This window comes from Cryptomeria japonica, chromosome 10 (genome assembly GCF_030272615.1).
Source record: "Cryptomeria japonica chromosome 10, Sugi_1.0, whole genome shotgun sequence".
Lineage (NCBI taxonomy): Eukaryota > Viridiplantae > Streptophyta > Pinopsida > Cupressales > Cupressaceae > Cryptomeria > Cryptomeria japonica.
In genome coordinates, this window is record NC_081414.1 from 431,783,483 (window position 1) to 431,810,938 (window position 27,456).

The following is a 27,456-nucleotide window of genomic DNA, read 5'->3' on the forward strand; positions in this document are numbered from 1 at the left end:
GAATCAAAATAATTATCGTCGATCAACCTCCTTCCCTCTCTTTGACCCAATTTTAAAACTAATTCTGGCTATTCTATCACTCTCTTAGCAATTTGAAACTCTCTGGTGAGTTATCCCCCATTGTTAACAACACTGTGAAGTGTGAACTACTACTAGCAATCTGTTAGATGTGAAAGATATCTTGTATTAACAAGTTCATAAAAAGCATGGTAGCAACATTGTAATGTGCATTGGCTCCTACAAAGCATTTGTCGGGTGATATTGTTTTGTATTGTTTTGTATTGTTTTCTCTAGCTTCTCATTTTCTCATTGTTACTATTGTGCATTTGTTGTAGCACTGTTATTCTACTTGTATTACATTTGGCATTTCCATTATTATTAAAAAAATATAGGTTGCTTCTTGAGGTTGGAAAACCAAGCCAGGGATTTGACTTGAAGGTAAGCTCCTTATAGTCACAAAAAACATTTCCTATTGTCTCCCTAGTAATAGGTTCTCATCTGGTGAAAGATATTCAACCTCATGGGAACTTGGTGATATCTTTCCCTCTTTTTCTTTTTCATTTCTAATTTTTTTTCTACAATAGATTAGTCTAAATTTCTATTATTTTATTTATTCCGTCATTTGTGACTACTTGTCACTTTTCAGTTCTTTTGTGCAAATAAGCCACACTTTTCAAAGCATATTAGCATTCTCATATTTCCCTGTTGTACGGGACTACAACACATCATGCAGATGTTTGCACTTACTGTTGGCGTCTAGTTCAGTTAGCTTCAGGTTTAATATCAAGTTCTCTTCTGTTATCTACTTCTAGTTCTGCCTTCAGCTTGACATTTGTGTTAAAGCCCATTTAGAACTTAAGTTGTAACAGTTAAAACACTTTAGTTTAATTAGTCTAATTTGCTCTAAACAGTAGTGGATTGGATCTTTAAACAAAAACAAGGCTAGTTAATCTGAGTATAGTGTTTGTAAGATCATTTGGCAAAATAAGCTAGTCTTTCTTTTGTTGAGTTGAATTTCATATGCTACACTTTCCTCTCCTTAGTTAACCATGGAATAATATTTTTCAAGAGAGTGTTCTTCCATCTAGTCTCGCTAGGACCCACATGTTTAGGACTAACTTTGCTTATCTTATCAAGCATTTCCTTCTACAAAAGAGATAGAGCAACATGGAAAGGAATGCCACTACCAAAATAGAAATTGGTAATGGGCTCATTTGCAATCTCCTTTCTTTGCACATTAAACATATCTACAATTGGGTTTGGTGAGGATGAAACATGAAACTACAGTTTTTTGTTTCCCCCTTGACTCCACTGCACTCACTTCAAATGACAGAAGTGAAGGTGGTCTACCTAAATCTTGCAGTCTACTAGAAGTTGTTAGTGCAATGATTTCCCTTGAAATAATTTTATCATCTCAACCCTCATTTTAGATGTGAGTTTCTCACAAAGCCTAACCCCTTTACTAGGGGTATGCCAAAATTGTGCATTAAGCATTGTAATGCTGCCATTCCAGCCCTCTGGGCAAATGTTGCATTTCCCATTTCCAATTTCCTAGTGAATTAGATATTCTATTTGTGTTGAGTATTGTTTTGAATTGTTGGAGAGGATTTTTTTGTTGAATGGCCCTTAGGCATATTGTGCCAACAGCTTTGGAGGGCAATTAGATTTCAATACACTTGTAGCTAAACTATTTGTGGCTGTGCTTGGGGTTTGCACTTGGCTGCACTCATCTGATTTGTCATTAATTACATTCTTGAAATCAAAATTAGCATAACACTGAATCTATACGTCTTGAAGTTGACTCTAGAAATGGATACAACATAAAATAACAATATAAATATAAAAACAACTTAAATTTCAAAAATATAAATAATAATTGGACAACAACAATCAAAAACTAAACATTTAAACGACTTGAGTAGAAGTGTAAATTTAAATTAAAAACACAACTATTTCAAGATTCATTACATACTTGTAACCTTTTCATATTTTCCTCTTCTTTGCAAGCAAAAAGGCTGAACTCCATAAAGTCAGATGTGAGGTGTTCAATGTCTTATCAAACTGCTGTATATTAGCATGCTATGGTGCTACCCCTCATGATGACTGAAAAATGCTATAGATGGAGATAAATGATCAAAAATGTTGAAAAATTTGCTGATAACATTGCTGTAGATGCTTGAAAATAGAGGCCAAAGCACAATGTGCTCATAGTAGTGAATACTGAACCTGCATTAAATTGAACAATGATGATAACCTTGCTGTTCATGAATGATGCAAACAAGAAAGTATGAAATGAGGGAAGATAGGCTAAGTAGAGTTTTAGCAAACGTTTTTGATACTTAGAAGGCTTGTAGGTTTTTTAATATTTCCATAAAGTCAGCATAATTTTTTGGCCATTCTAAGCATTGACTGGACACGGTATGTTAGGATGTCCCTGGGGTATCATAGGGATGTTGGGAACAGCTTGGTGCTCCCTTGGCGTTTGCAAATGGGGTACATGTCCATGGGATGTTCCCCTTCTAGATGGGGCATTCTTGGGACAACCCTTGTTTTGAAAATTTTGGAAATGGGGAGGGGGTATTTTGTTCCATTCCTGAGGGTCTCCCCTATTGGATAAATGGCTAAAAACCTAGGGGGATGTGTCCCTAGGAAATGGTGAGACATAATGAAAAAATGGGATGTAGAGGGGATGCACTTTCGACATCTCTGAAAGGCAAGGATATTTTGGACTAACTCAAAGGACAAGGGGCACATCCCTATGGAACACTGAAAATAATATGTAAGCTAAAGTCTTTTGTTTTTGAGGGGGGGCTCTATGAAATTTTTCGTTTCACTACATTTATTTTTAGATTAGGTCTGCAATATTGTTTCTCTAGACTAATAGGAATTGTTGTTTCCTTATTTAAATTTGAGGTGGTCATCAATCAGAAACATTTTCTAAGTCATGTGAAAATTCCCAAATTCAAAGGATAACCAATCAGCGGCTATTACTGTTCAAGATTATTCTCTGACAATATTTTTCAGAATTCGTTTTACTGTAAAAATAGGCTCTAGCATTGATGGTTCCCCACTATTGGGTATATTCTGGAGTCTCCTTATATGTGTTATTGAGGCATAATCTTCTGGTCATGTGTTGATTGATTCCTAAGTTGATGTAACTACTTCTCTCAGCCATGATTTGGGAATCACTGTCATTATATCTTTTTTAAACTCAATGACCATGAGATGAACTCGTCATACTAATACGACCTTAAATGATGCAACAAATACTCTATATTTATATCATTGCAGTAAGCTACATTATACCTTCTCTGAAAACCCATGCTTATGCTTATTGCCACTTAACTTTTGTGTGTTGAATATCTAACTTACGTTTTGGATTAGTGTAAGACAATTGAAAAATTGTTTAAATTTTCATTTTCTTTTGAATAGTAAAATTGTTCTCTGTAAATTTTGAAAAAAGTGGCTTCTTATCATGCCAGAATCATGGTCCTTTAACCCACAAATTATATTTAGTTACTAGTATGATGGAAAGATTGGACTTCTTGTTCTTCATTCATTATGCTGGAGTGGCTTTGATACAAGGCCATTTTGAGTGTATTTGAATGTTATCTGTTTCACTATATTCTTCTAATAAACTTCATTTATTCTTTTATTCTGGAAGGCTTCAGGTACCCTGTATCCTACTGTGGATGATATCAAGGATGTTATTAGTCGGAGGGGTCCAGATCATGTTGGACTTAAAACTTTACATCTGGGGGTGGTCTCTGGACATGAATCTTTGTCCATTATAGGAGAACGGCCAATAGAAAGCGAAGAAAACAATTATCATTTAGATGAGGCTTCATATAGAGCTTCATATAGAAGTTTAGAAGTGAATGAAAAGCTGAAGACATCTGCAGAAATGATCAGGGACTTTGAAAGTCAAAATTCCTGCTGTCAGATGGATAAGATAGAATCAAGCTCAGAAGAATATATGAACAAATATTCAGCTTCTTTTTCTGATATAAACCAAGCAGCAAAGCATTCCATTGTCCATAAGTTTGTGGAAGGAATCAATGGACAAACAACATATGCCTTTCAAGAAAATACATGTGCCGAGATGCTGTTTGTGGGTGCTACTTTGCAGCTTCGAGGGGTTCATCCACTCTATCAGCCTTTGGTAGATACATCGACAAATATTCTAGTTTATAATGGTGTGTTACTTTTTCTTTCTTTTTACTTAATATTTCTTTTGTAGGGCAATGGAAACATTTGAATGAGAAAATTTGTTCTTTAATGGAAGCTTTCTAAATCCTTTTTTTTTCATAACAAGAAACAGTAAATGTTATTGCTTGTTTTAACGATTTTAGGTATGTCTTTTGTTTAGTGAGGTCTTCTGCAATTGTAACTTTGAAATGCTTAGAAGTTATGCTAAAGGCATACAAATAAATTTTATATATGCACTTTTATAGCTCAAAAATTTAATCCATACAGTTTGTTGCTCAAGTTTTATGTCTTAATTTATTTAAAATCATTTTGAATAATTAATATCTTTCACACCTAGAAAATAAGGATTAGAACAAGTCAAAACATTCTTAAAATAAAATAAACAAATTTTTTTTGGTGATGCTGATTGTCCAACTCCTTAGATGCTCCTGCATCAGTTCATTTTCTTGATTTAGTTGGGCTGTTTGTTGCAAGCCAGAAATGGTCTGAGAAATGCCAATTTATTGAGAAATCATTTTGGAAAGATGCTGGCTCTGGCCTTTCTGTTTTCCATAAGATAGGGTTAGATGTTTTATGCAGCCTCTACTCTGGTTTTTGTTTTGAAGATTTTGTGATTATGGAATCTATGATGGGAATCTTGCTTAGTAGGCTGGCCTCTTTCTGTAGTTTAATTATGGATCATGGCTATCCTTTTGAGAACACCAATTTGTTCTAATTTTATTGGAAAAGTGACATTCCACTTATCTCTTGTTTTTGCATTGGAAAAACAAGTTCATGAAACTGAATAGTGTACGGTTGGAAATTGCCTACCTTACAATCTCTGCCTTATGTTTTTTCACTCAATTTAGTGGTTATTCCTGCAACCCAAGTCACAAAGTTTGCCAATTTTTTAGTAAAAATTTAAGCTGCTGAATTGCGTTCGGGTACAAGTATGTGGGTATAGTACACCATTCTGAATTTTTTTAGGGGGCTGGGTATGTCCATACAAAAAACATATAAAAATCATAAATATTTACATATTTGCAGCCTAAAAACAAGAATAACATTAAAAATAGCATGTATCATGCGTATGCTAAACAAAACTACCATAAATATTACAAGTTTGACTTACAATGCACTAATTTGATATCAATTTGTCAAAAATTGAATGTCATCATAGATATTTTGAATTGATTGTTTAATGGTTCAATATTAAACTAATACAATTGATAATCAGTGTCATATGGGTCATCATGAAGACCAACATCAGCATCATTATTGACATTAGATGATGTAGGTAGATTAGAAGAATTCTATCCAACCTCATTGGCACTTGCACTAAATGTATGTTGGGTATGCGACTCCACAAAAAGTGAGGATTGTATGGCAGGTGAAAAATCCAACAAGTCATCCAATTTAGAATTGGTGAAGAGTTTAGTAAGTGCTTTCCTATACCCTTCACTGACATTTGCATCTTTGTGTGGTAGCACCTTTGATGGCATACGAAGAATCTCATCACTCTAAAATTTGGGAGTCAATGCAAAAGCATTGTGTTGTAGCACCCTTGATGGCATAACAAGAATCTCATCACTTCTAAATTTGGTAGTCAATGCAAAAGCAATAAATGGTAGTGGGATGGTCATTTTGTTATGCCACTCAACAATTGTATGCACCTCTTTGAAGAAAGTTCCTTGATGGACTTGCTTTTTTTCATTTATGATGGACATCATCGTCTCAATCATTGAGTTGATGCCATTGTATACCTCTACCAAACATGGCTTATGCATGTCAAAAATGGATCATACTCATGATGGGCTTGGTGAAATTAAGAAGATATTCCACTTGGTCCCACGAAGTGTCATCTAGGATCATCCATATTTTACATTTGTTGCCCTCTCACTATTGGATTGCCGCGACCAACTTTGGCTAATGATTGTGTTATAAAGTAGCTTTCACACCTTCACAAGTTGTTTTAAGATGATTGTGTTGGATGTGAATCAGGCATCAACAATGTATTTGAAAATGAAAAATTAAAAACAAAGAAGAAAACAAATTTAAATTTAAAAAAGTAAATTAGTAATCTAGCAATTACTAAAGTAAAATGTAAATTTGAAAAAAATGTTATGTTTTAATTACCTTAAACAATTTCAATTGCGAGAACGATGTAAAAAATGGCCTACGACATGTGGTGATGAATATTTGGAATTCTTCAACCTTAGCATAGACTTGTCTGATCCAATTTATTTTCCCGCCCAACTTTTGTAGCATGGGGTTGAGTGAGCAGATAGCACAAGGTGTCCAAAATATATGTGAAAAGTGTCTCAACCAACATATCTGTTGCCCTCTAATTCTTTGTTTGTTATGACTTGGACAAATTTTTTAGGACCCACTTCCCGAGTACACTTTATAAGGATGTTAACAATAAATTGTGTATCCTTCACTTGCTCTCACAAGCCATGACTTTCATAAACATTGCCACTTTAGGGGACACTTCAATCACATCGATTAACAATTGATATCTCGTACCCTTCCATGCATCGGAAACAATAGATACCCTTGTTTGAATCCATGAATTCCTAATGGGAGTCAATGAAATGTTCAGACTTTTTACCTCTTCAAGTAAGGTGCTATGCATCTTCTCATAACCTAGGCCTAGGACTATGTACCCTTATGGAGCCTTATGCATCTTCTCAAAATATCTTGCCAATATGGTGATCAAACAACATTGAAGGATAAACCATTTGCATAGGGACATCTTGCAATAGTTTGATTTGCAATCTTTGTAGTGTCATTTTGAAATACTCTCTCTATTGGCCATCTTGTTCTCTTTGCATTAGTGTGGTATTTTTCATTCTTGCCCCAAAATGGGTGGTTCTCTACTACAACATCAAGGAAGACTCTATGAGATAAAGAAGTAGGGGCCTCAATGATCCCATTTCTCTCTTGAAAGGATGACCTATGCTATATGAAACCTTGTATCTACCTCTTGTTCTCTAATATATTTTGCTATTTGATGAGGTGGCATACTTTTACCATCCTTTCCTAAATATGCTTTGATTCCCATGTTATAAATGAAGAGCACACGCATATCTTTTCAAAACTTGATTAGATACAACAGTAATACTTCATAAATCTTAGTTAACCACACATGCAAGATCTAGCAAGTAAGAACAAAAAGGAACACAAGATTTACGTGGAAACCCGTGCGGGAGAAAACCACGGAAAAATATTGCTTATATTAATCATATTTATACAAACTTTGTAGGCACCAATGTAATATTCCCCTTAATTTTTTTTTTTGATTTTTTCAACAAGTTTACAATGCAAACACAATAACCCGTTAAGGTTAGAGAAATAAGCCAAAACAACTGAAAGGGAACCCTTCCACCTTTTGTTCACCGAGAGCCCAATGTGGGAGGGTGAGAGCATACGGTATTCCAGGAATTGTTAGCACCTTAAACTGAACTGAAATTACAATGCACGGGTGGCAAGCCAACCCCTTTTGCTTATCCAGCAGGATAGAAACTAAACTACTTGGCAGTAAACCAGCCAAGAAGAAACACTAACACACAAACAAATCAACTCTACCGCAGTATTTCAGCGGAAGGACTTATTACAAACAAAATCAACTCTACCACAGTATTTCAGCGGAAGGACTTATTACAAACAAAATCAACTCAACCGCAGTATTTCAGCAGGAGGACGTAATACAACAAAATCAACTCAACCGCAGTATTTCAGCGGGAGGACTTATTACAACCAATCTACTTTACTGCAGTATTTCAGCGGGAGGTCATACATAATTTCCTGATTACAAACATAGAAGGCAGATAAGCCATCCTCTTCCACTTGCACAGTGGGAATTATAAATAAGAAGCAACAAGAATGATTGATCAGTACTATTGAAACAATCTTGCAAAATAGAGATATGAGGTAAGATAAGAGTTTAATTCTGATCTCAAGCAATCCACTATCAAAATCACACCACACTTAAACACTATTGCTGTTCTAATTCTGCAAGCTAGAAAACACACTGTCCAGCATTGCCGGAAACAACAAAATACTCACAACTCACTCAAAACTAACTGGAATCATATCAAATCAAACGCAAATGAAATAGATGACATAGGCGATCAATCCCAAACCTCTAACCAACGACTTTGAAGCTTCAAATATTATGCACACAAATCGAGGCACCTCCCAAATGGTACGACCTGTTGTAGATTTCGATTTGCAACTAAAAATCAGAATCACCACGTCCCAATTTGCAAATTGTGAGTTATATCGCCCAGGGAGTACGGTTAGATAGAGCCAATACCCAGAATGTTATGATCAATAGGCAGGGAGATATGAATGAAATATTGCTTCAGCCACCACGTCCAGCAACACCTAAATCACAGCAGCAAACAAGACACTCCAAAACCATACTGAAACTGAATCAAACTCTTCAAAAACGTCACCCAAATTCAACAATCCAGCTAGGTACTGTATCTCAAGTACGAAACTGAAGCAACTAGGAAGCTATTCCAACTTCGAAGTTCAATCACTAACCATTCCGGCAGCATAATGGAGTAAATTCCCCAGATGCCCAAAATGAGAGCCCAAGGCTCTTATTTATAACATTTGCTCCACCAAATTCAAATTCAGCTGCTCCCAAATTTGCCCAAATCAAATTACATTTCATCTCATTTCAAAATGGCATTGCATTACCATTTCATTTCACCACATGGGCGCCCAAGGAGAAGTTCGTACCTTCTAGACAAATTCGCCCATTTTGCAAGGTCCACACTTGACGACTTAAAGCATTATTTCATTAAGGCGCCCAACTTAGGAGAGCAATAAAAATCATTTAAATAAAGCATGCTTTATATCTCCGAAGTCGTCCAAATAACCATTAAATATTAACTTCCCAAAGTTGTCCAAATAATTAAATATTATGTTTAGAATGCAGTGTTAATATTTAATAAATCATTCTGCAAGCCAAAAACTGATCAATACCAATTGGATTGAGAATTGAAGTGCTGAACCAACAGTTGGACTGAAGTGGAGTTCTGAATTGCCCTGCTAAAAATAGAACTGCCTGAAATGGCACTTACTAAAAATAGTAAGTCCCGAAAACAACTCCAAACAACCTGATTTTCGAACCGTGAGAGGAAAATCAGAGATTTCAAAATAATCTCAAAACTCTAACAGCTGCCACCAACTTACTTAAAATAGTAAGTTTTGCAAACTCCCTTGAATGGATTGCATGTCATACCACTGCGAAGTTCTCGAAAAACCCAGAAGGAATCCACAAACAAAAATGTAGAATTTCCTCTGGATAGTCCTCAAATGGCTCGTGCAGAATTCCACAAAAATAGGAAAGCCTAATTCTTCATTCCAATCAGCCTACGGGTCTCCGAAATAGGCCAATGGGCCTTTGCTTACTCCTCACTGAGAAGGGGACATTACAACCAACTTGTTGATGTGTTTTTTAGGCACATGCGAACACAAAATAAAAATACCCAAAAGTATCTTATCCTCTCTTGAACAAAATCTCTCGAATGTTGAAGATTGGCTTAAGGATCACTTGAGAAGACTCCAAGGTTCATGAATGTAGGGTCACTACGTGTGGATAAGCTCTGTTGGTTGATGTGATTATGATGGAATCATAAGGGATTTACGTGAATTGTCAAATTCTTGAATCGCTGGAACTTGATCATCTGATATTTCAATCTTGCGATGCTTTTTGTCCTAGACTAACTTGAATTGGAAAAAAGGGCAAAAGGAAAGGTTGAGAGAGTCTATTCTAAGACCTAGAATGTAAGAAGATAGTTGATTAGCTGGAATCCTACTGGGCGAGGTCTCACCATCAACTTGAACAATTTGACACAAGCTTAGTGCAATCTTTTAAGGACATCTCAAAGATGTTCAAATCATTACCATCGAACATTGCTCACCATTCAAGTTAATGCATAAACAATGGATGTATAGCGATTTGAAGTTAAGCACATGGTATTCCAGTTGACCACACAAGGCACACTTACAATCAGCAAGAGGCTAGTGGTATGGACTAAACAGATTCCACACAGATGCATTCAACAATTTCTTCTATTCAATCTAAGTAACATGGAAATAAATAGAGAAGTAGAACTATGAGGCTTGTTGAAATAACACAACCTACTAGAGACACCAACCCCTACAATATGAGGCACCAACCTCACCAATATGAAGCACGAACTTCACCAATGTGAGGCACCAACCTTACTAATATGAAGCACCAACCTCAATATCAATTTTTTCTAAATTCTGCTATAATATCTTCCACAAATCTGCTATAAATTGATCTTAGGTCTGCCACAAGATGACCACAATCTCCTCTTTAAAATCTGCTACAAACTCCTCATATTCCTCTCCTCAATTCTGAAATAATCTTCTCATGTATAGCCTTCTCTAGATCTGGTGTATATATATATATATACTTGATTGTCTTCAAAACACACAACACACACATTTCAATCAACTCTTGCCTTATGATTTATATTTTTCACACACCCCTTCACAAGAGGTGCAAACTCCTTTCATAAATAGTCACCACCTTAAGAATAGATTACACCTCTTCATAACCGATATTATTTATGCATAAGAATCACACCCTTTAATTACTGTTTGCTTTTTGTTAATTACTTAAACAAATGTTTATGAGCACCACTTTAATATGATTCGCTGCCATCACATCTTTTATTTCAGACATAAATCAAATTTATTAGTTGTATCTTATAATAATAAGTCGCATCTTTTAAGAATAAACTCTTAATGAAATTGCTCCTGATAATCGGTCTTCAACAGTGATTAGTTTGGTTGTATATTACTAAGCGCCACCTTAGTTTTTCATGAATCGTTGTTTTGGAGTAATTAATATTTTCTTGTTATTAAAAACGTTTGCTTCTTCTTTAATCACCAATCACACCTCTTGCTCATGGTTTGCTTTGGATAACCGGTCAGCAACATGTTAATTATTTTAACGAATCACTTTATTAGAGTTTGCCTATAGTAAACAAAATGTATTCTTCAGCAACATTCGTGCTTTCATACCTTAATGGTAATCGCTGCATTTAAGAGCTTGCTTTCTTTATTTGACTTGCTGCTCTGTATGCACTGTGATTTCTGTTTTTTGCCTTGGCTTGATTTATTTATCTCTGCCTTTGACTTCAAATACAAAGCACTAGGTTGATGAGTCAGCCTTATCATATAGCTGTGTGCTTATTACACTATTGTTACATACATGGGCAATTTCATTAATATAAATATATATCATTGTCCTTAGTTTTCTTCTGTCATTTGTCTTAGATATCAATGACATTTCTCTCTTCTACAACAAAGCACTATTTTATAGACCATAGCCATTAGAATATAGAACTTTGCCTTCATATAGAATGTTGCCTTCATAATCTTTATCGTCTACATATAGCCTTGATCCCTATCTTCATAATGGAAACCCCATACATTGATTAAGAACAGCATATCTTCTTTTCAGGCAACATAGTTATAACTGCATAAGGTGCCTCTGCTTCAAATATAAATGCCAGCCTTTGGGTCTTCATAAAGCACAATTATATATTCTTTTACCATTATCAATCTTTTCAATTCTTCTAAAGCAAACCTCCCAAATCTTCTAATTGTTTGGTAAAACTATTTGGTCAATTTGTTTACTCCAAACATAATAACATGAGTACGAGACTGAAGTCTATCCATAAGTGTTGGTGTGTTTTTTATGCATGCACAACTCAGAATAAAATACCCAGAGATATTCTATTCTCTCTTGATCAAAATCTTCTATTTTCTAAACAGATGGACTGCGTGATCACAAAGACAACTTCAAGGTTCCAAATTCATGCGGATAGTCTCAGTTGGTTCGTTGTGATATGTTGGTAATCTCAAGGGGGACTTACACAATTGTCCTAGAAGTTAATCGATCTAATGATTTTATTGTTTCTTGACTCACTTTTTTTTGGAACAATTTTCAATAAGTTCTAGTTGAATCCTACTTCTACTTAGATTTGAAAGAAAAGGCAAAAGATGAGGGTTGAGGAAGACATTTTAACCCTAAGCTAATCCAATGAACATGGGAGACAGAAATTGCAAATGCGGAATCAAAACCAATCCTTGCTTTGCCAAATTCAACAACTACACAAGAACAATGCAATCTTCTATGGAATTCAAAAGATTTTCATATTACTCATACTCACCAACATTTTGAACAATGAATAAAGTAATAGAAGTTAAATTTCTTTTATAAGTTCAGGGTAACTTTGCACAATAATTGAAAATCATCCAATTATCAAAAGTATGAACACATCATTCCATATTGAGCAATTCCATCAAATCCTTCATCCAATCTAACAACTTAAAATAAATCCTACTCTAATGAGAGCAAAGAAACCATGCTAACTTGCAAAAGTAGACAAGATTCACCGACAATTGAACAATGAATTATGTCTTAGCACTTAAGAAGTATCACCACAACAATTTCTCTGAAGTCTCTCATATCCAAAATAAATGAAGTGAGGAGGGTTTATATAGACACCCTTATTACAAAGCAACAACCTGGATTGATATAAGATCAATGGCCAAGATTAAACACAAAACCTAATTAGGGCAAGCTAGCATAGTTATCCAATATGGACCAATAAGAAATGAACAACTAATTAATCCAACTTTCTTCTAGAAGCGGGTTTCCCTAATCCTTTTCCTTAGTAGCAAATTCAATGAACCTGGTCACTATGGGACCCAGCTCCTCCATTGGGACACTTGACAGGATGTCAATTTTGTACTCCATCAAGTCCATCTCATCTTGACACGTGGCAATCGTGGCTATCCAATCAATTTTCAGTTTTCGAAAAACCACCTTCAATGGACATGAAAGAAGATGCCTTGCTGAAATGTTGTCCTTGGACTGAGCTTGCAGCAGTGGAAAAGTTGTTTTGAACTTTGGCCTTCAGGTTTTCCATGCCCAAGTCCCTGTCTCGGACTGTTTCTTGTTCAAGTACATCAGCAACTATGATGAAGACCTTGTCTTGGATGGCCTTGATTATTTCTTCGATTCAGGCTCCATCACTCTTCATCCTATCCTAGACTTCTCCTTTAGCCACCAAGGCATGATACCATGTATCGAAGTCATATGATGCCCCATATGGCGGACTTGGAGGTGGCACAAGGAACTTTTCTTATGCTTTAATTCTTTTTCACTTTCAAATTCTTTTCTCCCCATGGCCTGTGCGAATTCCTTCTAATTCCACCCTTGCTTTAATTGTTTTTCTCTTTTTCTTTTTTAAAACTTTCCTTTTCCCTGCCAAGGGCAGACTTCATCATGACTTGAGGAATGTTTCCATACTGCTAGGTAGACTTGATGTGTTGACAAGGAAGACTTCCTTAGGATAGGGCAGACTTTGCATGTTGATGAGGAACTTTTGCCATGTCTTGGGCGGACTTGCTAGTTGCCAAGGATTATTGCATCTTGAGATGGGCAGGCTTTAACTTGGATTAGGAATTTTGATGCTTACTAGGGCGGACTTCAACCTCTTGATAAGAAATTTTCATGATGTTGCCACACTTAACAAATTTTTTTTATCCTTTCCCAATACTTAATTACTTTTCACACCCAATCCTTGGGTGGACTTGGCTAGTGCACAAAGAAGATTATGCCACCCTAGGGCGAACTTCATGATAGCACAAGGAACTTTTTTATGATGCCTAGGTGGACTTGGGGTGTGTCCAAGGAACTTTCTCAACCTTCCTAGGCAGACTTCACACTTGGGCATGGTGAAGGCATGGTGGGCATTTTAATCACCAAGATCCTTCTGTGGGCATGGTGAAGGCATATGATAATTGGGACACTAACTAGCCGCAAGCTCCATAGTTCTACAATGTGTGTAGTACAAAATATTTAAACAATTAGCAATGTCTTGGCAATATTGCCATCCAGACTTACATTCCAAAGATAATCTGGTATGGAACCAGATAGACCTTACAATATGAATAACAGATCAATATCAATAGCAATATGAATAAGCAAGTAACAAGTAGATTAATTATTTTGTTGATTCTTGAATTCTATAATTAGTCTGCTACTGGTTATTATTTTCACATGGTCAAATTTTGTTTATGCTTTGAAGATATTTGGAAAGCTTTATGATTGTAGCTTAACTTGTTACAGATGTCTGTCAATCATCATAATAGTTTAGTGTGAAATCAGTAATTCAATTTCTCTCATACATTGATATCTCTAACAGGAGAAATCTTTGGAGGCATGCCTGTTGGGAAGGAAGAGAATGATGCAATAGTCTTGATGAATGCTTTACAAAGGTGCTGTTCCTGTGCTTGTCATTCTAGTAGAAGATATTGCCACTGTTGTCACCAGAAAGAGCATATTTCAGTACCAGAGTTACTATCAACAATAAAAGGGCCTTGGTCCTTAATTTACTGGCAGGTATTCAAATGTTTTTAGATAAGTTGCAATTGTTTATCTTATTGAAATGTCCTGATTAAAATTTATGATCACAAAATTTTTCTTCTAATACACTGCCAGTTCTAATTTGAAATTGTTATTGCTCAGGCAAAATCAAACATTGTGTGGTTTGGACGAGATGCTTTTGGAAGGCGGAGCCTTTTAGTACATTGGCCTTCACTGAATGATTCACGCCTTCTGCTTTCATCTGCAGCACCCTTTAGGACTGATAAAAATACTAGATACAGAAGGCAAGTTGCAAGCAATGTTTCAATACTGTTTCCAAGCACTTTGTTCACAATGTAGGACAATAGATTCTGTAAATATTCTGGCAGGATGTTAATTATTTTAACATTCTTTGCATTCTATATTTTTATTTCAAATGCAAAAAATATCAGACAAATTGTTCATTTAGGTTAGATCATTACTATAGCAAATAATTGGCATGAAAGAATTTTATTAATATTGTCAAAAAAATAGTTAGTGTCAATCATTTTTTAACTGATGTCATAATTACCAAATCTATCATGGAGATCCTCCATAGGCACTATTTGGTGTTCATTGTAGGCCTTCCTGCAGTTAGGCTTATTAAATTCTGGCACCGACCATCATATCCATCCGAGTCAACCCCATTTAGTAGTTACAATCTTACGATAATAATGTATCCTCTAAAAAGGAGTTTAAATAACTGCCACTAAAAGAGCTTATAACTTGTAAGTTGTAACTAAAACCGGGGCAGTAATAGCTAAAGGCTAATGTCTTACTTCACAATTATAATTTCTATACATTTTCATAACAATCTGATACATCATTAAATCAGCGAGAATCACTTTGTCTCCATCAACAATGTCAATGTCTCTCATTATAGAATGAATCATTGTTTCTGTTTAGAAAGATAAGAATATCATTAAAAATGAAGGAATTTCCTTAAGTATAACAACATCTCCTTTCTTTAAAGCTCTTTGCTTGAATTGGGGGATAATACATCTGCAGGCGATCTTCTAGTGATCTGCAGCACATAAGCAATTAAACAAATAATTAAAATATTTTGATTTGATAAAAAGGTTTTATATAGCATTGAAAAAAGAAGTTGCCAAATTTATTGTAGAGTGGGATTTGTGTTAAATTGTTTTAACTCAAAAATTGTATGGGTGCAGAAGTCAGAAACCCTATATTTGGGTGCAACGTGGAGTAGTCTGGAACTCTAATCCTGGGTGCTTGTTTCAGTTCTAATGTATTCTTAGCTTCTGCTGGGTGGCTGCGTTCCTGCTTATTATTAGCAGATTTTTGCTACTTCCTTTTGGGTATTTTGCATTTTTTTTTTGTTTTTATCCAGGTTACTACAGTTTAATCTTTAACAGATTTCCTTTGGATAAGGGCTCCTAAAATTCAGTTTCTTTTTTTCAAGTTTATTTTTTGAATGGTGGGATATTTATGCAACTGTTTTTTAGGGGGTTAAAAAACTAAAAATAAGCCTCTTTTGTAAGTAACTAGTTAATGGATTGTGTAGCGTCGTGAATTGTATCCGTATACAATTTCATCCTCACCTAGACCTCACCTAGACCTCACCTTGGTGTTTCGTCTTTCGATGCCCAATGTCTACTTTTGATTTTGCTCACACCCTTCACAAATCTGCATTTTCACCTTCTCTTTTGTCTCTGCCCCAAAACTGAGTCCTGATTCTCAAGACTAGGGCGTCCTGGCGCTGTGGTCCTAGCTCAGGACCATGGCGCTATAGCGCCTTGGTCCTCTCAATTAGGACCCAAATTTGGTCCTTACAATGGTCACATCAAGTGAGCGAGAATTTAGATCTCGTGTCGGCCTACTTCGAAAATTCAAAGAGTTTTCGGATAGTCAGGTATAAAAGGAGGTCTACCCCTCTCATTTGAAACCTAAGTTGTCTAATGATCTCAATTTCACTCTAGCAAATTCAATTCAAGTGAGCAAGAAATCAAGCAAGAAATCAAGCATTGAAGAAGAAAGTTTAGTCAAGTTCAAGCATTCAAGATGGCATCCATGATCAACCTTCTATGAAGAAATTCTACAAGACATTCTAAAACCCTTGTATGAGGATTTAAACAAGCTTCATCAAGGTATACATTTCAATTACAAGCATTCAATTTCAGATTTGGCCTTTCTCTCAAAAGGAAAGTATCTTACTATTTCCATTACAATTATCATTTCAATTTCAAGGTTAATTCCTAAATCAGGGTTTGACCCAAAGCAAACCCCTATCTAGAACCCCTTTTCTTCTCTTTCTGTGTGCAGGGAATTGACTTAGGAGCTCTAATCAAAGATTTCGACAGAGTTGACGACGACGAACTGGTTCAGATATCGACGGAGTGAAAAGCGGAGGACCAGTGCGACCTACCAGCCTAGTCCTGACAATTCAGCCCAAACTTTTAGGAATAGATTCTGATCATATACTTCTGCTTAGATCCTTGTCTGTGGCTTTGTTTGATAGCTATAGTAGTTTGTTATCATTGTTTCACTTCAATTATGCATTGTTTTACTCTAATTTCACAATTTATACCCAAATTTCATCTCAAAAGTGGGAGACATCAAATCGGGAAATTTAATTAGTGTTTCAACCCTTTTTCTAATTGAATTGTGGTTAGGTCTATGAATTTAACCCCCTCTTTTAATGTTGTGGTCCCTTGGTAAGATTAGTGGTTTTATTATCGTAAATGGTGAAACCCTAACTTCCCATACTATTACAGATTGTTTATGGATCCTTGGTGTCACTATTTTGTACACAAATTTTTAGAATAATATTTTTTTATCCAGAATAGCAGACTTCTATTTTCAGTTTATTGTTCGAGTGTTTTTGTACTTTCAGTTTTTTTTGTATGCAGTTTAAGGCACTCTAATTGCTAGTTTGATTGAAGGTCAAGGTAGTTGAATTTTTTTTCAAAGCGGAGCGTGCAAAATCTACATACCATGTGCTTAATTTAACATGTATTAGAGCATTATTACTGAGATCTTCTATATTTGTGAATAAAATTTGCAATTGCTTGTGATAGGCATTTGCATGAAGATGTGAATGCCTCCAATGCTTGAAGTATTTAGAGCTTGCGAATGATTGTAGGGTGTTGCCGTAGTTGCTTCAATGATCAGAGTGCTGATTTACATCTACGATAGGTTGCTGATTTGATCTAATTTCAGCTGTTTTGTTCAGTTTCAGTGGGTTCCAGCAGTTGCAATTGTGAATAGTCTTGGTCATAGAGAATGTGACCGTCTAGAGGGTGCTTCATACTTTAATCTTTGGAAGTGTAGGTTTGTTGTGACGTTTTCACACATCGTCCCATTGCAAATGTGGACCCCCACTTTTTTTTGTTTTCTAGGATTAGTTGTTGTGTCTTTAGCTGTTTGCCTTTCATTTGAAGAAGTGTAGTATCCCAGGTGGTCAAGATGTAATTAAGACAAGACTCTCTCTCTCTCTCTTTAGGATGAAATCGGGCACAACACTTCCTTCGCCCAACCAAGCTTCCAACCTGCCTCTCCCAGCATTGCCAGTGGGTGCCCAAGCCCGAATACTTGCCATTGCCATCTCGCACCCTCCACTCTCACCTTCCACTTCCATCTCCCCTCATTTCCATTTTCTTCCCTTTATTTCTTCCCTTCCCTAAATCTCTCCGTCCCTTAACCTATCTTCCTCTAACCTTCATTCCCCACCTTGAACTCCATTACTACCTCCCACTTACCATTTCCTATCATTCATCCCTTCCACTTCACCTTCTCTCATTCTCCCATCCATTTCTATTTTCCCTCACTTCCCTCTATTTCCCCCCTTATCCTTTCATTTCTTTTCTTACCCTTCACCTATCATCACCACCTAACATCCATCTCCCTTCACCCTTCTTTCCTTCTATCTTCTTCCCACCCTCACCCTCACCCTCACCCTTCACCTTCTCTCATTCTCCCATCCATTTCTATTTTCCCTCACTTCCCTCTATTTCCCCCCTTATCCTTTCATTTCTTTTCTTACCCTTCACCTATCATCACCACCTAACATCCATCTCCCTTCACCCTTCTTTCCTTCTATCTTCTTCCCACCCTCACCCTCACCCTCACCCTCACCCTCACCCTCACTTTCACTTTCTACCTTTCTTCTACCCCTTATACCTCTCACAACTATCACTCCCTACATCCTCTAACCTCACCTCATATCCTAACACCCTTTACACCCCTTAACCTACCCATCCGCTACCCACGCTCCCTTATCACCCTACACCCAACCCCTTGCTATCTCCTTATAACTCCCACCGCAGCATTCAACTTACCTCGCAGCCCTTTCCATAACCACCGTATCCCTTTTTTCTTAGCCCGTGGCTTCCCCTTATCACACCCTCCCTCACCTCTTCCTTCCTGTGGCACCCCCTTTCTAAACTCTTTACCTTCAGCCCTTCCACCCTCACTACCACGTAGCATACTTGAGCCCCACCATAGACTTTAAACATGGAGAGTTAAAAGTATTTTTTAAGAACTCTTTTGCTGGACCCCACCAAACTTTAAACCTGGAAATTGAAAATGTATTTTTAGGCATTACCATTGCCTTTACCCCTTCCTCACCACCGTGGCATGCTGGCCCCACAAGGCACTATGGACCCCACCAAACTTTAAACCTGGAAATTGAAAATGTTTTTAACGGCATTACCATTGCCTTTACCCCTTCCTCACCACCGTGGCATGCTGGCTCCACAAGGCACTATGGAGGAAATTTAAAGAGTTTTAAGGCAGTACGTATGGTATTGTTTGGGCCCCACCAACTTTAGAATAGAGAGCAAAATGTTTCTAAGGCATTGATAATGCCACTTCAGCATAGAGGCTAAATTGACATCAGCACTTCTTTTGGGTTAGGAAGTATGAACTTAGCCTTGCGATTTCTTTCAAATGCGATGCACCTTCAAAATTTGAAAAATAAAAAATTTGGCTGCCATTGCGTTCGACACCCCCTGCCATTGTTTTTATCACCTTGTCTTTGACCAAAACACCCCGTCTTTGACCACGATGATTTACAAGATGAGCAATCTTTTATCAAGTCAAGATCGATTAAGATGAAAGGAAAGGTGGCTAAGCCTTGAACTACACACGATGCATTTAATGGGAGGCCCGGTTCAAGATTGGAAAGGCACCAGCGATTTGCAATAGGGCACTTTTATTTAAAGGATGAAATGGCAATCTCATTTAAAGTCCAAAGTTCGAAGCTATTTGCTGATTATGGTGGCATCAAATTCAATATGAAAACGCTAAACAAAAATGCATTTAATATACAATGACAATAAAGTGGTTCGATCGATGCATTTTGTTAAAATTAAATTGAACCAGGTGATATTCATTTAATGGTTCATTTCGCAAGATCCAAACTCCTTCATAAGCATCGATTACAATCATTTGATATATGGCGCCTAATGTGGGTGGCGATTCATAAAGATGTCACGATTTTGTATGTAGCATTCTCATTTCTTTATGCCACATTGAATGCCTATGATTAAATCGCCCTCTTGTTTGATTGCAATAACACCAAATGAAGGTGGCTAAACAAATTGCGATGAGGTATCAACCTTCTTAGTGACTGTAAGTTTGAATCGATCATTGCAATTGATCAATTCAAAATTGATATTGCTCAAAGTCAGCAAATTGCTCTCTGCAGGCCCAACGAAGATCATCTACCTATGGCTGCGATTCTGATTATGAACAAATGAGATCAGTATGTCATCACTGTCAACAGTGATATCAGCGAATAACTCAGGTTATAAGGCATTGTTTAGCAATGAATAAGTGACTGAAAACGATTTTTGATACACAGTGATCTTGTATAAAGCCAGCGAATTCATCATCAACTCCACATAACACCATTGAACCTGCTGACAACAACTTTGGGTGTGATGGTTACATTTTGATCAGTGACTCTACCTTGTTGGTGATTTGGTTATTAATGCCAGTTCATCAAGAGCATCAATTGGTGTCAAAAGCGATATTGAAGGTGAGGGCGATTGGTGCGAACATTGAATTGAAAGGAGGTTATCAGATTTACATCGGCGATCTGATAAGGATTATAGGCTGGTATCAAAGGCACATTCAGCTTTTAGAGATCATTTCATAAAGTGCAGAAATCAGTTTACTTTAAGAGCAAGTTCGCGATGTCTAGCATAAGGTTTATTTTGTTATTTTTATGGAAGACTACCCCTATTCTTGTGACTGATCCAATACCTTATATCTTACTTTCACAAGATTTTGTCTTGGGATACTTTGTTGTAATACATTTTGATCATTTTTTAGCTCTTGTAAAGCAATTATCATTAAGTGAAGATGGTCATGTTTTAGAAATGCAACCTACGGTTTTAAGCTTTTCATTCTAAGGTTGGGAATTCTTAGCCTAGGTGATCGATTACTTATTTGCAAGCAAATGCCGTTACATGAAACTAACTTAGACAACTCTTACAGGATGAAGAAGACAAGGTCCATTTGTCCTAGCGAAGAACAAGGTCTTGTTGATGGTGAAAATCGTACTTCTACTCTTTCGATCAACACAAAATAGAATTTTGAGATAATCACATTCTCTCTTGCATAAGGAGGCTTCTAGTGCTACTGAGACGATCAGAAGAAGACGACCTCAAGGTTTAAACTGTCAGTTCTTGATGGCGGGATAATTCAATGGTTCATGTGTTTTGCTGGTAAACACAAAGGGACTTACGTTTATGGTTAGGATTGGCTTCAAAGGTTCTATAGGGCGTCCCTAAGACTGTACAAGTCTTATTTTCATCAGATTTACATTAAACATTATGCTATTTGGTAGATATTAATTTCACATTTATGAAGAAATAGAAAAAGAGTAGGGAAGAGAGACTAAACTACTCTAACTAAAACGGCATACTTGGGCAAATAGACAGAAACTTTAAGTTACCATGTTCTACTTTGCCAGTTAGACACAACTAGGCAAAATTGGTGCAATCTTCAAGGGATAATCCGATTTTCAAACCATTAAATATAGGTACTGAATCCAAAACATACATTCATACAAGCATTTAACAGTCGAACTATACTCATACAAATGTTCAGACTAGCCATACAGGGGGATTAACAGTCAGCTAATCCTTAATGGTATGAACGTAAAATTTCCATCAAATATCTACCCAAACAAACTATTTGTAAACAAAATATATAACACAAATTTAAATATGGAAGAAGGGAACCATGCACTCACAAGAAATAGATACAACTTGAAATTCCATTAATCCTATATATATTTTAGCAGAGTTTCAGCAACAATTCTTGACTTCTTACCAAAAATAGGAGAAAACCAGTCCCCTTTATATAGAGTTTCAAAACTTAGATGAATGGCCAAGATTTAAACTAAACAAGTGGTCCACATTCATCTATACAACATGACTACCCATGCCTAGTTAATATGGAGCATACTTTCCCAACTAACTTAACAACTACCAGCCATAAAGCTGCCCCAAAAAGTGCACAACACGGAGCCCAAAAACAGAAAAGAGTACTTCGATAGTTGGGGAGAAATAACTAGCTTTGTGGACTGCACTTTTGTCATCCCAAAGTAAATATTTTCCCCTTTTACAATAAAAATTCATTTTATTCATTCAAATACTTTTTCCAAATGTCCCGGCTTGCAACTCGCTCTGCTCAAACATGCTCTTGAAATTTTACGTAGAGGGCCTTTATTTCTTGAAGAGGAGGCATAGGTGGGGTATTCATTCAAAAGCTAGTATCTACATAGCGATCGTCCACCTCCCTTAGTTGTTGATTCCAATCAAGTTTGTTAGTCTTATAATCTTGTATAGCAGCATGGAACCTGCTGGCGCATGTTATATCTTCTTTAGTATATGGAGCTCTATCCTTCTTTAATTGGCTTTTCCAGAGCAATCTGAACTCGTCACATCCCATATTTGGTCTCCATTCACCAACTAACTCCTTCAGGATATTTGCGCAATTACTCCTGACACGAAGCAGGGTTGCTTCACTATCCTCCCATCCCTCATCAATGAGGTCCATGATGTCACCTGTCAATACCATAACCTGAAACCAGTCCTCAAAGGTGCTGAAACCATGAGGTTCAAAGATCTGTTGCTCTGATGGAATCAAGGACTGAGTCCAAAATAGTGCCTTCATGATGGGAAGCAACATATTAACCGATTTTACAATTATTCTTGTAGGCACACCAAATCTAGTTATCACATTGTTCAACAAGAAATCAACCACCATCTTTGACGTTACATTTCTTGTGGGGATTGCTTTAACCCACGTGGTAAAATAATCTATACCCCATTTATACTCATTGCTTGATCTCTCCATCATCTCCCCTATAAAATCAATTGCCCATTCATAAAGGAGCTTCCACTATTATGGACATGAGGGGAAAGGCACCTACAAAGTTAGCTTGTGTGAGAATCTTTGGTAGGTATCGTATTTTCTCATTGCCTTGGCTACATCTTTGAATAATGTAGGCCACCAATATCTTGCTCTGAGAATCGTTTGTGTAGTGGTATGTTGGATTAAGTGCCCACCGAAAGCTCCTTAGTGACACTCATTCATTATTTTAGTATATTTTTCTTGATTTAGACATTTGAATAGTAGCCCATGATGGCTTCTCAAAATCAAATCAGCTTGAATCAATACATACATCTGGGATTATAGTTTTAAGGTTCTTTGTTGATTCTCTTCAACTTAGAAGGACAAGTTATGCTTTCTAAATAAAATATAACATCATTATACCATGGGTCCTCCTTAAAAGAACAAAAGCTATATGCAAGGTCAAAACTTACATTTTTGGTCTTCATTGCATTTGCCATTAGCGTGGCTAGGCTTGGGCCTTTAATTAACTTTGTAGTTTACACCTCCATATCATTTTCTTGGATCTTATCGATCCATCTGCATCTCTTATTGGAGGCTTCCTACTGAGTGAAGATTTCTTTCATATTAGTGTATGGGACATATGCAATAATTGTTGCATCTATTGGGTAAGACCTAAAACTCTTAAGAGCCTTAATAAAGGCATAATCATGCTTTTCCACGATTGATTACTTCAACTCTTGTAAGGGCTTGCTGAAATATGCTTTGGGTTGTGCATACTTTGTAGTAGAACAACTATTACTGTGTAGAAGGATGTGAAGGGAAAAAGTTAAAAAGAATTAGAATAATTAGGGCTCTCCAAAATTGGTGCCTGTTTAAGTGCCTCTTTAATTTCCTAAAATGCATTGAATGGCTCCTTGTTCCATATGAAAGACTAGTCCTTCAAAACTTTGGAGATGACATTAGTTTTCTTGATGAATATAGGAATGAACCTCCTAACAAAATTTATTTTCCCAACAAAGGATTTCACAACCTTAACTGCCTTGGGCTGAGAGATGAGGTCAATTTCTTTCACTCTCTCTAGATCTATTCGCACCCCATCTTTGGAAGCAATGCGCCCAATAAATTTACATTTTTCCACACCAAAAACACATTTCTTGGGATTCAAAGAAATCCTATATTCTAGACACCTTTGGAAGATTAACTCCAAGTATCCACAATGAACTCTTTTATTTTTGGAGTAATCCATGAGGTCATCTTGGCAGACCATCATAATTTCAGTGGTAAGACCTACAAAAACATCTATAACTCTTTGGAAGGTAGCACCAACATTCTTCAATCCAAATGGCATCTGATTTAGACATAGGTGCCTCAAGGAGCGGTGAATGCAATTTTATGTTGCTTGGATTCCTTGATCACCACTTGGTTATAATAGGAAAATCCATCCATCATAGACATCAGTCTTAATCTTGTAACTCTCAGCAACAAGTGGTCGATACTCAAAAGTGGGTAGTTGTCTTTGAGAGATTTAATGTTAAAGTTCTTGAAGTCTACACACAACCTTAGCTCTTCTCTTTTCTTTCTACATGTGACAAAGGTTAAATAGCCATTTAGAGTGTTTGGTAGGCTTAATAATACCCTCATCCTTCAACTTCATCAACTCCTTATATATTTGAGGGGCTAGTGTTGGATTGATTAGCTTTTGTTTCTATTGGAAGGGTTTCGCATCATGCTGAAACAAGTCTTCTCTATATGCTTTAAGCTTGTCATATGACCAAGCAAAACATTTTTTGATGTCCTCATGTTACTTCCAATGTTTACTCTAGTGGCATAAGCTTCTCTCAATGTTTGTGGATTCTTGTCTTGGAGACTGAAAGATCCCTGATGGATCCCTTCGTTGATCTGCTGTAAGTCTTTTAATTATTTTTAATTGAATTTCCTGTTTATTACTATAATCTTCCAGAAATAGACAGAAGTTGCAGAAGGTTGAATTCTTTTTATGTTTTGATAGTTTTTCAGCAAGTAATAATTGAAGAACAAGTACATGAAAAGAGTACTGGAAATAATTGTTCATACACAGCCAAATCAGAATCGTACCAAGCAGATTTCTGATTATTTAAATCAAATAATTATCCAGATAGTGATTCCAAACAATTCCAGGAAGATTACAATAAGCAATGAGTCCAACCTGGATGAAGAGTGAATACTGTAATAAATAAGGAGGCTGCCGCAAACGTCCAAAGCTCTTACATAGCTCCAGGTGGGAAGAGAAATGGCTGCAAAGTACAGCCGTACGACTGTTAGGTGATGCCAAGCTTGAAACCCCAATCTCCATGCTGAACCCTAACTCTGTCCACTGAATCCTCCAAAAAAGATGTCGTACCAACTCTAAGGCACTGAAAACTGAATGCAAGAACCAAATAACCACTGTGCTGGGGGCTACGTCCCAGACAGGCAAGACCCTGGGGTTTTCGTCCCAGATGCTGAATCGCTCTCCAGAGCAAATTCTCCAAATCAAAGATGAAAATGTGTAAAAGATGCTTGATAATTAGGTTACCATCTCCTTATAACTCCTTCCCTCTAGCTCGAACCCTAAAAGTGTATGAAAAGTGTGCTTAGGCTTATAAAGTCTTATTTCTCATTTTTTAGTCGCCAAGTATAGAGAAAACGCCACTTTTTTAATATAAAAGAATTCCGTTCATCAAAAGGGTCCCTGACAAATGGGAAACATTTAGAAAAGTTCAAGACCTTTCCAACGAGCTATAACACATGGGCATATGCATCCAGATGAAGCCAAAAACCCCTTATTACTCCAAAATGGCTATAAACATAGCCTTATTTAATTAATTAAACGCTAACTTAGGAAATATTTAAATATATTAAAAATATAACCCAAATAGCTGCAGAAGGCTCAAATGACTCCAAAAGCCTGAAATGGAACCTACCACTTGTCTGTGACTGAAGTCGGAAATCATGGATCCACTGGCAGTCTTATCCCTAAAATCTAGGGATGCTCCTAGAAACTAGGAAACATACCCAAATCTTTTGAACTGAAACCAAGGAATAGTCTCATGGAAACCCAACCCTGGATACTGTCATAACCTCCTAAATAGTAGGAATAACCTCCACAAATGTAGGAACTGCCTCCTAAAATTAAGGAATTGCTCCAAACTGGTCTATACTGCCAGAACACCAAATCCCAAACACTGAATATCCTCACTGAGTCTCTATCCACCACTGTCAGCTCCAATATGGAAACTGCCACAACCTCCTAAAAAGTAGGGAATCTCCCTAAAAAGTAGGAAGCTCTCTCCAAACACCTGTAACTGCTCAAAAGGATCCTGCTCTACTCCTTGGTCCCCCAGGTGGTCATTCAGTCAACTGCCAGTTCTCCCTAAAAAATAGGAGACCTTGTCTGAAGGTCCGAAACGGCTCATAGAACCCCTGCAAAGCTCCGTGACCCTCAGAATGAGTCCCCTAACCATGTCGTTGACCTACGGGAACTCGAATGGTAGGTCAACCCCTGCTCATCTCATGTCACCTAAAAAAGGGGACATTACAGAGATAGTATCCTATCATTGCATCAAAAGCACCACAATAAAGAACCAAACACATTGATTCATTAGGTCGCAAATTTGAGGTTACCTTCACCATGGTTATGATGAATCTGTCATTGAAGTCCACTGCTTCATTTATTCCTTTCTTGATGGCTGTAAGTTCATGTATAGCAAATTTGGATCTATCCTATCTCCCTATTACAATTTGAACACTCTCATGAACTCCTCCCAAGAATCAATGTTGTTATCTGGAATGGTCTTATACCATTCTCTTGCACTCTCCAAAGAATGCAGAAACAACTTCATCATTACATTTTCATGATCAATCTCATATTCATCGGTGACATTGATAATGTGTTTTAGATGCTACTCTCTTGTGATTGCATTTTTACTGTGTAACCTTAGTACCATTCCTCATGTCTCATTAGGAATTGCATTTGGGCGATGTGGCATTTCATAGAAATCAAATTGTTTGTACCTTTCTCTTCACAAAGGCTGCCTTGCATGCAGGAACCTTTGAGCTTGTCTTCAGAATATAGGCCTTGCATTAGGCATATTGACAAATTGTTGGTTATGTTGTTGATTTCGTAATGGCTGGTTTGGGACATTATGGCCATAATTTGGTTTGTGGCTTGGTTGCTTAGGCTTGTAATTAAGCATGTTTAGTGACTTGGGCTTGCTGCCATTTTATATACTATTGAAGTTCCTGCTGTCTTTGTCTAAGGTGGTAAAGTAGGTCTAATTATTGATCAATAATCCTTTTTCTATGATTAGTATTAGAATTTGTAGGCTCATTAGTATCGTGGAATTCAGTATCTTGTTCAAGTTTGTTTCTATTTGAAAGGGTAGGGAATGTTAGGTGTGAACCAACAAGTTGGCTTTACATAATATGATCTTCGATACCAAGATTCT

The 27,456-nt window shown here is 36.8% G+C and overlaps 1 protein-coding gene across 11 annotated transcripts in view; it reads left to right on the top strand.

Moving 5' to 3' along the window:
• The window catches only part of LOC131067563 (uncharacterized), a 225,361-nt gene that overhangs the window by 27,881 nt on the left and 170,024 nt on the right, over positions 1–27,456 (top strand). For 9 of the 11 annotated variants that reach the window (XR_009111842.2, XR_009111843.2, XR_009359122.1 and 6 more), the window contains 3 exons: positions 3,665–4,196; positions 14,460–14,656; positions 14,783–14,925. Coding sequence is in view for 6 of the 11 variants with exons in the window: in XM_058002641.2 (XP_057858624.2) it covers positions 3,665–4,196; positions 14,460–14,656; positions 14,783–14,925 (872 nt within the window). In the remaining 5 variants the exon portion in view is untranslated. The remainder of the gene's footprint in view (positions 1–3,664; positions 4,197–14,459; positions 14,657–14,782; positions 14,926–27,456) is intronic. The other 2 variants (XM_058002645.2, XM_059213099.1) reach the window with 1 other exon arrangement.